Raw genomic sequence first — 15,376 nt, 5'->3', positions numbered from 1 at the left:
GGTAGTTTGCTGACCGTTCTTTGATATGCTGAGTATTAGTCCTTGTCTGCTTTGCCTGTCACTGGAAGGGATGCTCTGCAGAACGTTTGTGCAGGACCCTGAGCAGAGCCTATACTGACAGCTCCGCAGATTCCTGCTTAGTTAGCCCTTGTCCATATTTGTAGGGTTTCCCTCCAGTTGGACCCTCTTGTTGTGTCTCTGTCTGTAAGACCCCACTCATGGTGGTCATATCTCAGAGGGCTCAGCCCGGACCCCTCCCACCTCCAGAACCTTGTGGCCTTTATTTACTTTACTTGCCACTAACGTTAGAACAAAGTTCCCCCCATAATCTTTTTTTTTTCTTTTAAATAAGTCTTCCCCCCCTCATACAGTGTAACATTGACCTTTTATCCTATAGGAACTCTCTCTCCCTTTCCTGCAGATGGTCGCCATTTCTTTATCTGCAGAACATCTCTCCCCGCCTCTCCTACCCATATCTTCTCCTCCCTACCTTCGCCTCAGGGTTTTGGCCAGCGCCCCCAGGTAAAGAGAGGGGGTAAATGATCTCAGATGGCAGTGTCCCACAAAACAGCCGTTTGCCGATGGCAAGGTGGGGTGCCCCCTTTCCGGACCTCAGAGCCCCGTCGCCAGCTGGGCAGAATGGGCAAGCTCTCCTGTTTGCATAGCCCCCTGTCTGCCCTCGGCTGGCGGGACTTGATCTCATGGCACAGAAACCTCTTCCTCTCAATCACCTCCTGCAGCTTCCCGTCACGCTCCCGGCCACCTGCAGGCACTGACGGGGTGGGAGACAGAACAGCCTGGCGGGGGGGGGGGGGGGGAGAGACAGAATGTGAGACGTTAGTACGCAACCTGAAGCGAGAGGTGGGCTGAGATGCATTAAGGGTAGCTGGTAGAAGCAGAATGAGTAATGCTCTGCAGAAGGTGAGATGACCAGCAAACAGGACAAAAAGAAAAGCATTAGTTACAGAGGGTGTAATGCTCTGCAGAAAAATAAAATGAGATGAGCATACAGGATGATAGAAGCGGTATTTACAGACAGAATTTGAAAGAGTAATGCTCTGCAGAGAGGTGATGTACGACAAAAGAAGCAGCAGTTACAGGTAGAAGCAGAGCAAGCAATGCCCTGTAGATAGGTGAGATAACCTGTATACAGGATAAAAGAATCAGCAAGCTACAGGGAGAAGCAGAGGGAGTAATGCTCTGCAGAAAGGTGGGATGACCAGCATATAGGCCGAATGAAGCAGCAGTTACAGGGAGAAGCAGAGGGAGTAATGCTCTGCTGAGAGATGAGATGAGCTGCATACAGGATGATAGAAGCAGTAGTTTGACAGAAGTTGATAAAGTAATGCTCTGCAGAGAGGTGAGATGAGCTGCATATAGGCCCGAAAGAAGCAGCAGTTACAGGTAGAAGAAGATGGAGTAATGCTCTGCAGAGAGATGAGATGAGCTGCATACAGGAAGATAGAAGAGGAAGTCACAGACAGAATTTTAAATAATAATGCTCTGCAGAGAGGTGAGATAAGCTGCATACAGGACGAAATAAGATGCAATTACAGGAAGAAGCAGAGGAGTAATGCTCTGTAGATAGGTGTGATGACCTGCATTCGGGATTAGAGAATGAGCAGTTACAGGAAGAAGAATAATGCTCTGCAGAAAGACAAAATGACTAGCATATAGGATGAAAGAAGCAGCAGTTACAGGGAAAAGCAGAGGGTGTAATGCTCTCCAGAGAAATGAGATGAGCTGCATACAGGATGATGGAAGCGGTAGTTACAGACAGAAGTTGAAAGAGTAATGCTCTGCAGAGATGTGAGATGACCTGCATATATGACAAAAGAAGCAGCAGTTACAGGGAGAAGCAGAAGGAGTAATGCTCTGCAGAGATATGAGCTATATACCGGATGATAGAAGTGGTAGTTAGAAGTTGAAAGAGTAATGCTCTGCAGAGAGGTGAGATGAGCTGCATACAGGATAAATGAAGCAGCAGTTACAGGTAGAACCAGAGGGCGTAAAGCTCTGCAGAGAAATTAGCTACATACAGAATGATAGAAGCGGTAGCTAGAAGTTAACAGAGCAATGCTCTGCAGAGAGGTGAGATGAACTGCATCTAGGATGAAAGAAGCCGTATTTTACAGAGAGCAACAGAAGAAGTAATGCTCTGCAGAGAAGTGAGATGACCAGCATACAGGGATAATAGAAGCGGTAGTTACAGAGAGAAGCAGAAAGAGTAATCTTCTGCAGAGAGGTGAGATGACCTGCATATATGGAAAAAAAAAAGCAGCAGTTACAGGGAAAAGAAGAGGGAGTAATGCTCTGCAGAGAAATGAGATGATGTGCATACAAGATGATGAAAGTGGAGAGAGAAAGCAATGCTCTGCAGGGAAGTGAGATGATCTGCATACAGGATGATGGAAGCTGCAGTTACAGAGAGCAGAGAGAGTAATGCTCTGCAGAGAAGTGAGATGATCTGCGTAAAGACCTCTGTGGGGTGGCCAGTGTGTCATTGGCTGTGACCCCAGCATGCGTAGTATTGTGGCGGGAGGGGAAATACCTGACTTTGCCTCTGGACAGACGATTGGCGCACTCCGGAAGTGGAGGCTGATCGGCCAAGGCGGTAATTACCTCCAAAATCTGCAGAGACAAAGTTAATAGTGTCAAATCATGGAGTTACACCTACTGACCACTAGAAGGCATCAGAAGACAGAACCATACCAAGTCATCCCCGATTATCGGGCCCATTTACCAATAATGACAGTACGATCTGGGGGGCGCATTGAGTATGTGATAATAACGCCCGGAGGTATTAAATAGCACATGCACCTCTCCTGGTAAAGTTTGCGAAGCCTATCGGCTACAGCGGCTAATGCCATCTTCTTTCCAGAGCTTGGTAAATCTGACGGCTTCACAACCCCCCATAGAAACCTAGGGGGGCTGAGACTGCTGTCGGTAAAGGAGTGGCTGCAGCAGATATCTACATAGTACAATTGAGGGATACATGAAATGTGCCGGTATCCACCGATAACGGGTGTTTTCAGGGAATATGCCACAAATATTTAATGATAAATAGGCTTCTAAAACCATGTGGGGTCCTAGGCAAAATACTGGTTTGGGACCCTCCTACCCTCCTCATTTGGATTTACGGGTCCAGGCAGAGGTGAATGCATGGGGGGCAGAATTATGGGTGGTGTGGGGCGCGTGCCTTGCTGAGATGAGGTCACAAATATGTACCCACAAGGATTCCTTTGGTGAGACAAGATTATTGATATGAGATGTTTGGAAGAGGGCTTGGTCCACTGTTCAGCGGGGAAAAAGCAAAACGCAAGGGCGGACCAGTCCATCGCTCCGGGACCCAGGGATAACGCCCTGACCTCCAGGGCCTGTCGCTGCCATTTTGCAAAGGGTAGTAAGTTTAAAGAGACAGCCAGGTCTACTAAGATAGAGATCACCTGATGTGTGGCACACCTCTCTTTTGTATAAGGACCTATTAGGAGTGGACACCTGCCTCTCGGAAATTTACATCCTATCAAAGGCAAATTCATAGAGCACCGCCACTGACTACCTCTAAAAAGTGGAAGAGGCAGGGAATATAGTAGAATCGTTCGTTATGTAATATAGGAACCATTATCTCCAGATACTATAGGGGAATTTTTGATACATCATGATTTCTCCACAATCCAAAAAGTTCAATAATATAGGCTGAGATCCCATGAAGCAATATGAAAGCTGGAGGTGTAGCACTCCTTGCTAAAAAGTTCCTCCACTTATCTTTGTTATCTTACATAGCACATTGGTTACATACCTACTGAAACGGCATCTACTAGGGATACCCCTTCTTCATGATTGCAATCTGTTTCGGGTTCTACTGAGACAGCTTCATGTCAATATCTGGTTCTACTGAGACAGCTTCATGTCAGTTATCTGTAGGACCACTCTCTGATTTGTAGAGCTTGACTCGAGTCCTGGAATAAATACTGCCGAGACCACTGGAATTTTTAGTCCATCCAGCAAATAATCTTTTTGTTTTCTTTCATTGCCAGAGAGTTTTTTGGTGCCGCCATGGTGGATTATGCAGGATATGGCTGTGGCATTGTTTGGACTGAAATTTTCCAGCCCCTCTGATAGGGGAGGTTGTGCTTTGACAAGAAATGTTAGTTCCAGAACCATGACACCTTTTTTATTTGGACCACAATGCCTGTATGCGGCACTGAAGTGTCCCAGCCTCCCGCTGCCCTGTAGACTGGTATCTTCTATAACGAATGTCCAGTCTTAAATTGTGATGGCACTAGTTCTGTTGTCCTGAGTGGCTAAAGGCACGACATAGCATCTTTGGTGGTCTATATTAAGTACAGGATCCTTCCTTGATTAACAAGTCAAGTAATAAATGGTTACCAAACCTCCGGTTCTCAAAAGAGCCATCATCGTTGCCATGAGTGCAGTAAAAGCCTTTGGCTCTATTGTTAGTTTGATAGGAGCCTGATTCAAATAGACTTGCCCCACAAGTCCATGTGAGTAAGTGCAAGATCCAGGGCAAGATCTCACTCACTCATGGGTAATTGAATCAAACCCTTTGTATCTAGCCTCCAGGTAAACCTTCTGGGTGGTGGCTTCACAGATTTAAGATGTAGCTCCGATCTATGATTCTTACCACAAAAGTATTTGAGGAGAATCACTAATCCCGGAAGAGAAGAAGACTGCTGCTACCACTGGTGTTCCCGGGTGGGCGGAGACAATGTCATGCTACCATTGAAGGCTTGGTGGCTGGTCTCTCTGCTGACCAGGCCTGTCTTCCCATTTGCTGTCTTCCACAGGGATTGGAATATCACCCCCAAAAATAAGGTCCTATGAGTCTTTGGGAAAGTTGAATATCTCTACATCTAAGAGGTTTTCTTTGTGGTATGACTGAAAGTTTGATGAAATTGTCTTACCATTTTAGGAGTAGCTGTGGACTGGCCTCGCTATAGGGGCATCTAATTTTCTTGGGAGAGATTCATGTTTTTACCTATTCATTCCTGCTAAGTGTAATCTGGGTGATTATAAACCTTTTGTCTGTTCCACACTTCACCAAACAGCTCAGGAATCATAAAGTTGAAAGATGACCAAACTCTTTTTTTATTAGAGGATTTCTTGTCAATATGAAGATCACCTCACGAGTTGGATTCCTCAAATGATGGGAAACAGCAGAGCTTTGGCACCTGCCCGATCTAATTGAGGACGGAGGTTCTAAAATTCTTGCAAAAGAAGAGGAAAGCTTCATTAACCTTTTACAGACATAGCCAGACTTTCGGCCCAAAATGGCTCCTCTGTGGGGACCAGACGGATAGCCTGATTAAGAGTCCTCACAGACCAGGTTCTGTACCTAGAAAATTGAGTGGGGAGTCTTAGGGAACTTGCTCCCTAGGGTGTTTTACATGCTGAGTGAATTCTGCTATGGATTTGGCTATAATATTGGCACAGTAGGTTCTCCCAGGTTGGCGGTAGAGCCTGCAGGCATATATGGTGAATGATCATCAGCCTCACATGATCTCAGCCTCACTGCCTCTGAGCGAGGTGGAGAGGGAGGCTGACCGATTTCTTTTTGGATCACTCAGATATAGCAATCCAAGGGGTCATAATAACCTCATCAAGCCTCCACTCCCTCTTGAAACCTATGCTGGGGACTCCCACAATCAGCATACGGGGCACAAGTCCCACCAGCCCCCGCTAGCTTTGCCCTTGGAGTGAATGACAACAAAACACCACCAAAGCAAATAAATGAGAAATGATAAGAAACAGACATCACCGCTTCCTGTCTGTCAGATGTAGGCAGCTATGTTGTGATAGGGACAATACCGTCTTTTCTTATGGAGGAGATTCAAGAATTAGGTTCCTCCTCCACAGTAGGTTGTCCATCAAAGGTATCTCCATCCACGGGGCCATCGTCACTTGCCATCATAGGCAGGCAACCAGTACCAGAAAAGCTTTGGTGGTTTTTAATACATAAAAGATAGACTGTAAACTCAACGTAGCAGGGAACTCTCCCCTCTGTAATGTCTACGTGATTATGTCATCTCAGCACTATAATTATCTCTGTCCAATAAGTTATGTTCTTGACTGTACCTATGCATTTGTTGTATGTTTTACCCCTACGCACCGCACTGTGGGGCCTTTGCGGCGCCATAAAAATAAAAGACAATTATAATATAAAAATAACAACAACAGTGTACCTGCACTCCGATGACATGCTGGGAAGGTCTGGCATGGCATTGGAAGACCAGTCCGTGCCACCCCGCGGGCAATCGCACTGTCCAGGCTTTGCTGGCTCCGAACAGGGATACCAGACGCTAGGGTCCCGTGACTTGCTTTCTCTGACTTCCCGGGATTTCCATTCCAGATGCGGGGTCCATCTGCCAATGCTAGGGAAACACAAACCATTACAGTTACAGCTGTGCAGGGTCTTTATGTACTCAGGTAAGGTGACACGCAAAACACAGTTAGCAGATCCCCTGCCCCACCAGCGCCAAAAGCTGAATGATCAACTTACGTTCTCCAAGTTGACTTCTCCGTCCGCACGACATCCTCCTCTGTAGTTCCCATACTGACCCAGCTCTCTCCTCCTCTGCAGCACTGACCCCACCTATACGGGAGTCTGAGGCCTGAACCAATGGCGTTCTGGAGCCCTTTATGCTGTTTTCATATGCTGGTGGTCTCTTGCCTGTAGGGTACGTCCAGACAGCAGGAGAAGCCTGCTCCCCTTGTACCTGGTGAAGGTGTGCTGAAGGAGGCCGACTGGGGAGCTGTGTTCCTGACACACGAGATGCTGGGCAGATCAGCCCAGCTAAGACTGAGATCTCCCTCTCCGTTTTCTCCTCCATTTGTGAGGCTGGTAAAAGAGAATGAGTCACCTTGACGGAAGAATATACCATGGTGTAAGAAAGGGATTTGTCCCGGGGGTGTCCATGGGGAACGGGCAACATTGATGCCCCTTTTTCCTGTGAGCTCCCTGACCCTCTCGGGGTTTCAGAGTCTGGTCGGCGTTGGGAAGAAGCCTGCGGGGGCAATGGCGTTGAGTGGCTGCGAGCACGACCAGATGGAGGCAGGTGCATGGAGGATGCGTGAGCTGTGGTTGGGATCTCTTTATGGGGGACTGGCAGCTTGGACGACGCCAGCTGCGAAGGCTTCGTGATTTTTTGGCCTTTCCCAGACGGTGCACCTAAAAGAGGAGGTCTATGATGCAGAAGGTTTGGGAATGGAGGAGGAATGTCCACCTCGGGGGTTCTAGGTGGTGGCGCCCGTCGACGTTGAGGATGGCGTAGGTGGGATGGGTGCTCTTCATGAAGTGGGTATTTCATTTCCTCATAAATAGCTTCCTCTTCACCATCTGACTCTTCTTCAGGGGGTGCTGGGGTGGGAGGTGGCGGAGGCCTTCGGGAGACATTGCCTACCATCTCAATGTACACCGGTTCTTCAAGGGAGGGTGAAGTGCTGCGAGTGGTGGGATTGAGAATGGCAGATGTGGAGGCAGGGCGGTTCGCATAAGCCTCATCGAAGGAAGCAGAGAGATGTGTGTGGGGGCTGCGCTGCGGCTTCTGAGGGGGCATCCGGCGAGAGTCAGAGGCACTTTTTAGGGACCCTATAAAAAAAATATATATATATACATGATTGGGGCTTAGATATAATTGGCCACAAGGTGGATGTTGATATGGCATTATGCCTTTTAATAAATTGTCAACTATTTTCATTCAATAAGATCCGAAATACAATAAATAATTTCGTCCAGATCTGTGTAATAAAATTACATGATTACAGACGGTGCATTAGATTGTAAGCTGGAGCGAACAGTACACAATATTTTGAAGTTTGCTTGGTGGAGCTGGCATTGTTTCCTGTAAGATTATAAATGTGAACTAATCTTAATCGGGAGCGGGACCGGGATGTAGTATCATTCTATCTGGTGACCGGGATGCAGTACCTGGTGATTGGGATGTAGGGATTTGCTCTTGGAACCTGGTGATTAGGATATAGGGATTTACTCATGGTACCTGGTGACCGGGATGTAGTGATTTGCTCATGGTACCTGGTGATTGGAATGTAGGGATTTTCTCATGATACCTGGTAAATGGGATGTAGGGACTTACTCATGGTACCTGGTTATCTGGTTATTGTGATTCAGAGATTTGCTCATGGTGATTGGGATGTAGGGACTTACTCATGATACATAGTGATTGGGATGCAGGGATTTGCTCATGGTACCTGGTGATTAGGATGCAGGGATTTGCTCATAGTACCTGGTGATTGGGATGTAGCGATTTACTTATGGAACCTGGTTAATGGGATGTGAGGATTTACTTATGGTACCTGGTTAATGGGACATAGGGATTTACTTAAGGTACCTGGTGATTAGGATGTCAGGATGTAGAGATATGGTTATGGTATCTGGTGACCGGGTTGTAGAGATATGGTCATGGTACCTGGTGACCAGAGTGTAGAGATTTGCTCATGGTACCTGGTAACTGGGATGTAGGGATTTGCTCATGGTACCTGGTGACTGGGATGTAGAGATATGGTCATAGTACCTGGCGACTGGGATGTAGGGATTTGGTTATGGTACCTGGTGACTGGGATGTAGAGATATGGTCATGGTACCTGGTGACCGGGATGTAGAGATATGGTCATAGTACCTGGTGACTGGGATGTAGGGATTTGGTTATGGTACCTGGTGACTGGGATATAGAGATATGGTTATGGTACCTGGTGACCGGGATGTAGGGATTTGGTTATGGTAACTGGTGACTGGGATGTAGAGATATGGTCATAGTACCTGGTGACTGGGATGTAGGGATTTGGTTATGGTACCTGGTGACTGGGATGTAGAGATATGGTCATGGTACCTGGTGACTGGGATGTAGAGATATGGTCATGGTACCTGGTCACTGGGATATAGAGATATGGTCATGGTACCTGGTGACTGGGATGTAGAGATATGGTCATAGTACCTGGTGACCGGGATGTAGAGATATGGTCATGGTACCTGGTGACTGGGATGTAGGGATTTGGTTATGGTACCTGGTGACTGGGATGTAGAGATATGGTCATGGTACCTGGTGACTGGGATGTAGAGATATGGTCATAGTATCTGGTGACTGGGATGTAGGGATTTGGTTATGGTACCTGGTGACTGGGATGTAGAGATATGGTCATAGTACCTGGTGACTGGGATGTAGGGATTTGGTTATGGTACCTGGTGACTGGGATGTAGAGATTTGGTTATGGTACCTGGTGACCGGGATGTAGAGATATGGTCATAGTACCTGGTGATGACAATGTATGGTGCCTAGTACCTGTAATGTGAGGTTCCCAGCCTGGTTTTATAATGGCAGTAAAGTGAATTAAAAATAAATAACATAGTCAAAGAGCTATGACTTGAGACAGTGTAGCCCAATAACACCACACTTCAGTGAAACAGATATGTCAGTAATGAATGTAGTCCCATTGAGGGACAGTATACGATGCATAATCACACTATAGTCACACGTTGTCTATTTCCTAATTGAGTTTCATTCTGCTGGTGAGTTTAACAAAGGCGATCACTTACTGGCAGCTAACGAGCTAAACAGAGGCCATTCCCTTTTCTATTACTTACCTCTCCTGCTGCTGAAAAGAATCACGTCCATCATGTCCTGCAGCTGCTATCAACCTGTGGGATCACCACCGCTGGAGGACAGTGCTCATTCCCTGGTGCTAAGGTGAGCTACAGCAAAACAGCGAATGAGCCCTTCCGGCCAATGAAGACACTGGGGGCAGGAAGCAGTCGAGGAACGTGAGGCCACGGTTGTTTATTAGTTCCATGAAATATGTATTTAAAGGAGCTGGGTGTGGGGGGTGGGCACTGAGACTTTCATCAGCTGTAGGCCTAAAACGTGGTCATATTGCCCTTTGCTGGTGCTGCTCCTTTGAAATCAGATCATCAACAAGCAAGACTGACCTCATGGAGTAAATAAAGGCATACAGAGTAATACAATGATGTATCTGTGCTAAAGCCAGTTTGGTAGGACATTACCGGGAGTGATCGGCACCCTAGCACCTCTCAGCTAATACAGAACATACACAGGGACCCAGAAGCTGGTTCCTTTCCACGGCCTCACCTTCTTTTCTGATCCGACGCTCCTCTGCTGTTCTACTCTCTCCTCCAAGGCTGAGCTTTGTGCTGGGGTTTCTTTTGGGTTTAGCTGGGGGTCTCCTACAAGGAGGGGCCACTTCATTCCCACTCTCTTCTGGAGCACTGCCCACCGAGTGACAGGAATGGGATCGAGGGGCCATGGCACTGGCACAAGGGAGAGGAGCCCGCTCCTGAGAGGCTGGCATTGTCATAAAGCCCATCCGGAAATGGCGACGGAAGGAGGCCATGTCACGCACCTTGCCCGAGCTAAAAATACATTTGAAGACAAGGTCATAACCAACACAGACATGGTCACTGATAATACATTGCCTCAAAGAAATCGTGACAGCTCCTTCATAGAATGCTATACTCCGGGCCCCTCATCCATGTTATTCAGGAGGTCACCTGATAGCTTAATGTCTACAAGTTAAAGGCGTCTAGATATCTGTGTCCTGAGAGTATAGATATTGCTAAGGCATTCTTGCTATGTATGGGACACAATCTCTAGACTTGGTAAAACGGCATGGTATAAACTTCTATAAAGTTACTCGAAATACCAACATTAAAATTTTTTACATTATCACCTCAGTTATGTGCTCCTCTAGACAATGATGATGAGGAACCTCTCTCCTAACCCAGCCGCATATACTACTGTTCTCTCCTGGTGTAACCCAGGCGCATATACTACTGTACTCTCCAGATGTAACCCAGGCACATACACTACTGTTCTCTCCAGGTGTAACCCAAGTGCATATACTACTGTTCTCTCCTGGTGTAACCCAGGTGCATATTCTACTGTTCTCTCCTGGTGTAACCCAGGCACATACACTACTGTTCTCTGCTGGTGTAACCAGGCGCATATACTACTGTTCTCTCCTGGTGTAACCCAGGCACATATACAACTGTTCTCTCCTGGTGTAACCCAGGCACATATACTACTGTTCTCTCCTGGTGTAACTAAGGCGCATATACTACTGTTCTCTCCTGGTGTAACCCAGGCGCATATACTACTGCTCTCTCCTGGTGTAACCCAGTCGCATATACTACTGTTCTCTCCTGGTGTAACCCAGGCTCATATACTACTATTCTCTCCTGGTGTAACCCAGGCACATATATTACGCTCTCTCCTGGTGTAACCCAGGCACATATACTACTGCTCTCTCCTTGTGTAACCCAGGCACATACACTACTGTTCTCTACTGGTGTAACCCGGGCACGTATACTACTTTTCTCTCCTGGTGTAACCCAGGTACATATACTACTGCTCTCTCCTGGTGTAACCCAGGCACATATACTACTGTTCTCTCCTGGTGTAACCCAGGCACATATACTACTGCTCTCTACTGGTGTAACCCGGGCACGTATACTACTGTTCTCTCCTGGTGTAACCCAGGCACATATACTACTGCTCTCTCCTGGTGTAACCCAGGCACATATACTACTGTTCTCTCCTGGTGTAACCCAGGCACATATACTACTGCTCTCTCCTGGTGTAACCCAGGCACATATACTACTGTTCTCCCCTGGTGTAACCCAGGCACATATACTACTGTTCTCTCCTGGTGTAACCCAGGCACATATACTACTGTTCTCTCCTGGTGTAACCCAGGCACATATACTACTGTTCTCTCCTGGTGGAACCCAGGCACATACACTACTGCTCTCTCCTGGTGTAACCCAGGCGCATATACTACTGCTCTCTCCTGGTGTAATCCAGGCACATATACTACTATTCTCTCCTGTGTAACCCAGGCGCATATACTACTGTTCTCTCCTGGTGTAACTCAGGCACATATACTACTGTTCGCTCCTGGTATAACCCAGGCACATATATTACTGTTCTCTCCTGGTGTAACCCAGGCACATATACTACTGTTCTCTCCTGTGTAACCCAGACACATACACTACTGCTCTCTCCCAGTGTAACCCAGGCACATATAATAATATTCTCTCCTGGTGTAACCCAGGCACATATACTACTGTTCTCTCCTGGTGTAACCCAGGCACATATACTACTGTTCTCTCCTGGTGTAACCCAGGCACATATACTACTGTTCTCACCTGGTGTAACCCAGGCACATATACTACTGTTCTCTCCTGGTGTAGCCCAGGCACATATACTACTGTTCTCACCTGGTGTAACCCAGGCACATATACTACTGTTCTTTCCTGGTGTAACCCAGGCACATACACTACTGTACTCTCCCGGTGTAACCCAGGCACATATACTACTGTTCTCTCCTGGTGTAACCCAGGCGCGTATACTACTGTTCTCTCCTGGTGTTACCCAGGCGCGTATACTACTGTTCTCTCCTGGTGTAACCCAGGCACATACACTACAGTTCTCTCCTGGTGTAGCCCAGGCACATATACTACTGTTCTCACCTGGTGTAACCCAGGCACATACACTACTATACTCTCCTGGTGTAACCCAGGCACATATACTACTGTTCTCTCCTGGTGTAACCCAGGCACATACACTACTGTTCTCTCCTGGTGTAACCCAGGCACATACACTACTGTTCTCTCCTGGTGTAACCCAGGCACATACACTACTGTTCTCTCCTGGTGTTAGCCAGGCACATATACTACTGTTCTCTCCTGGTGTAACCCAGGCACATATACTACTGTTCTCTCCTGGTGTAACCCAGGCACATATACTACTGCCCTCTCCTGGTGTAACCCAGGCACATATACTACTGCCCTCTCCTGGTGTAACCCAGGCACATATACTACTGTTCTCTCCTGGTGTAACCCAGGCACATATACTACTGTTCTCTCTCCTGGTGTAACCCAGGCACATATACTACTGTTCTCTCCTAGTGTAGCCCAGGCACATATACTACTGTTCTCTCTCCTGGTGTAACCCAGGCACATATACTACTGTTCTCTCTCCTGGTGTAACCCAGGCACATATACTACTGTTCTCTCCCGGTGTAACCCAGGCACATATACTACTGTTCTCTCCCGGTGTAACCCAGGCACATATACTACTGTTCTCTCCTGGTGTAACCCAGGCACATATACTACTGTTCTCTCCTGGTGTAACCCAGGCACATATACTACTGTTCTCTCCTGGTGTAACCCAGGCGCATATAATACTGTTCTCTCCTGGTGTAACCCAGGCGCATATACTACTGTTCTCTCCTGGTGTAACCCAGGCACATATACTACTGTTCTCTCCTGGTGTATCCCAGGCACATATACTAATGCTCTCTCCTGGTGTAATCCAGGCGCATATACTACTGTTCTCATTCTCTCCTGGTGTAACCCAGGCACATCTACTACTGTTCTCTCCTGGTGTAACCCTGGCACATATACTACTGTTCTCTCCTAGTGTAAACCAGGCACATATACTACTGTTCTCTCCTGGTGTAACCCAGGCACATACACTACTGTTCTCTCCTGGTGTAACCCAGGCACATACACTACTGTTCTCTCCTGGTGTAACCCAGGCACATATACTACTGTTCTCTCCTGGTGTAACCCAGGCGCATATACTACTGTTCTCTCCTGGTGTAACCCAGGCGCATACAGTACTGTTCTCTCCTGGTGTAACCCAGGCGCATATACTACTGTTCTCTCCTGGTGTATCCCAGGCACATATACTACTGTTCTCTCCTGGTGTAACCCAGGCACATACACTACTGTTCTCTCCTGGTGTAACCCAGGCACATACACTACTGCTCTCTCCTGGTGTAACCCAGGCGCATATACTACTGTTCTCTCCCGGTGTAACCCAGGCACATATACTACTGTTCTCTCCCGGTGTAACCCAGGCACATATACTACTGTTCTCTCTCCTGGTGTAACCCAGGCGCATATACTACTGTTCTCTCCTGGTGTAACTCAGGCACATATACTAATGCTCTCTCCTGGTGTAACCCAGGCGCATATACTAATGCTCTCTCCCGATGTAACTCAGGGACAAATACTACTGTTCTCTCCTGGTGTAACCCAGGCGCATATACTACTGTTCTCTCCTGGTGTAACCCAGGCGCATATACTACTGTTCTCTCCTGGTGTAACCCAGGCGCATATACTACTGTTCTCTCCTGGTGTAACCCAGGCGCATATACTACTGTTCTCTCCTGGTGTAACCCAGGCGCATATACTACTGTTCTCTCCTGGTGTAACCCAGGCGCATACACTAATGTTCTCTCCAGGTGTAACCCAGGCACATATACTACTGTTCTCTCCTGGTGTAACCCAGGCACATATACTACTGCTCTCTCCTGGTGTAACCCAGGCACATATACTACTGCTCTCTCCTGGTGTAACCCAGGCACATATACTACTGTTCTCTCCTGGTGTAACCCAGGCACATATACTACTGCTCTCTCCTGGTGTAACCCAGGCACATATACTACTGTTCTCTCCTGGTGTAACTCAGGCGCATATACTACTGTTCTCTCCTGGTGTATCCCAGGCGCATATACTACTGTTCTCTCCTGGTGTATCCCAGGCGCATATACTACTGTTCTCTCCTGGTGTCACCCAGGCGCATATACTACTGTTCTCTCCTGGTGTATCACAAGCACATATACTACTATTCTCTCCTGGTGTAACCCAGGCACATATACTACTGTTCTCTCCTGGTGTATCCCAGGCACATATACTACTGTTCTCTCCTGGTGTAACCCAGGCACATATACTACTGCTCTCTCCTGGTGTAACCCAGGCACATATACTACTGTTCTCTCCTGGTGAAACCCAGGCACATATACTACTGTTTTCTCCTGGTGTAACCCAGGCACATATACTACTGTTCTCTCCTGGTGTAACCCAGGCACATATACTACTGTTCTCTCCTGGTGTAACCCCAGGCACATATACTACTGTTCTCTCCTGGTGTAACCCAGGCACATAAACTACTGTTCTCTCCTGGTGTAACCCAGGCACATATACTACTGCTCTCTCCTGGTGTAACCCAGGCACATATACTACTGTTCTCTCCTGGTGTAACCCAGGCACATATACTACTGTTCTCTCCTGGTGTAACCCAGGCACATACACTACTGTTCTCTCCTGGTGTAACCCAGGCACATACACTACTGTTCTCTCCTGTGTAACCCAGGCACATACACTACTGTTCTCTCCTGGTGTAACCCAGGCGCATATACTACTGTTCTCTCCTGGTGTAACCCAGGCGTATATACTACTGTTCTCTATCCTGGTGTAACCCAGGCACATACACTACTGTTCTCTCCTGGTGTCACCCAGGCACATACACTACTGTTC

General features: G+C 47.4%; 1 protein-coding gene across 1 annotated transcript in view; it reads right to left on the bottom strand.

Moving 5' to 3' along the window:
* Positions 1–545: 545 nt before the first annotated feature.
* NYAP1 (neuronal tyrosine phosphorylated phosphoinositide-3-kinase adaptor 1) overlaps positions 546–15,376 on the bottom strand; it is a 67,900-nt gene continuing 53,069 nt past the window's right edge. The window contains exons 2-6 of the mRNA XM_088466321.1: positions 10,122–10,402; positions 6,521–7,609; positions 6,204–6,392; positions 2,552–2,631; positions 546–797 (exon numbers count right to left, since the gene is read on the bottom strand). Of these exons, the coding sequence (XP_088322447.1) occupies positions 546–797; positions 2,552–2,631; positions 6,204–6,392; positions 6,521–7,609; positions 10,122–10,402 (1,891 nt within the window). The remainder of the gene's footprint in view (positions 798–2,551; positions 2,632–6,203; positions 6,393–6,520; positions 7,610–10,121; positions 10,403–15,376) is intronic.

The sequence above is a fragment of the Taudactylus pleione genome, unplaced genomic scaffold, assembly GCF_031769625.1.
Source record: "Taudactylus pleione unplaced genomic scaffold, aTauple2 ptg002782l, whole genome shotgun sequence".
Classification (NCBI taxonomy): Eukaryota; Metazoa; Chordata; class Amphibia; order Anura; family Myobatrachidae; genus Taudactylus; species Taudactylus pleione.
Note: the sequence above shows the minus strand (reverse complement) of the source record. Positions and strands in the feature narration are given on the sequence as shown.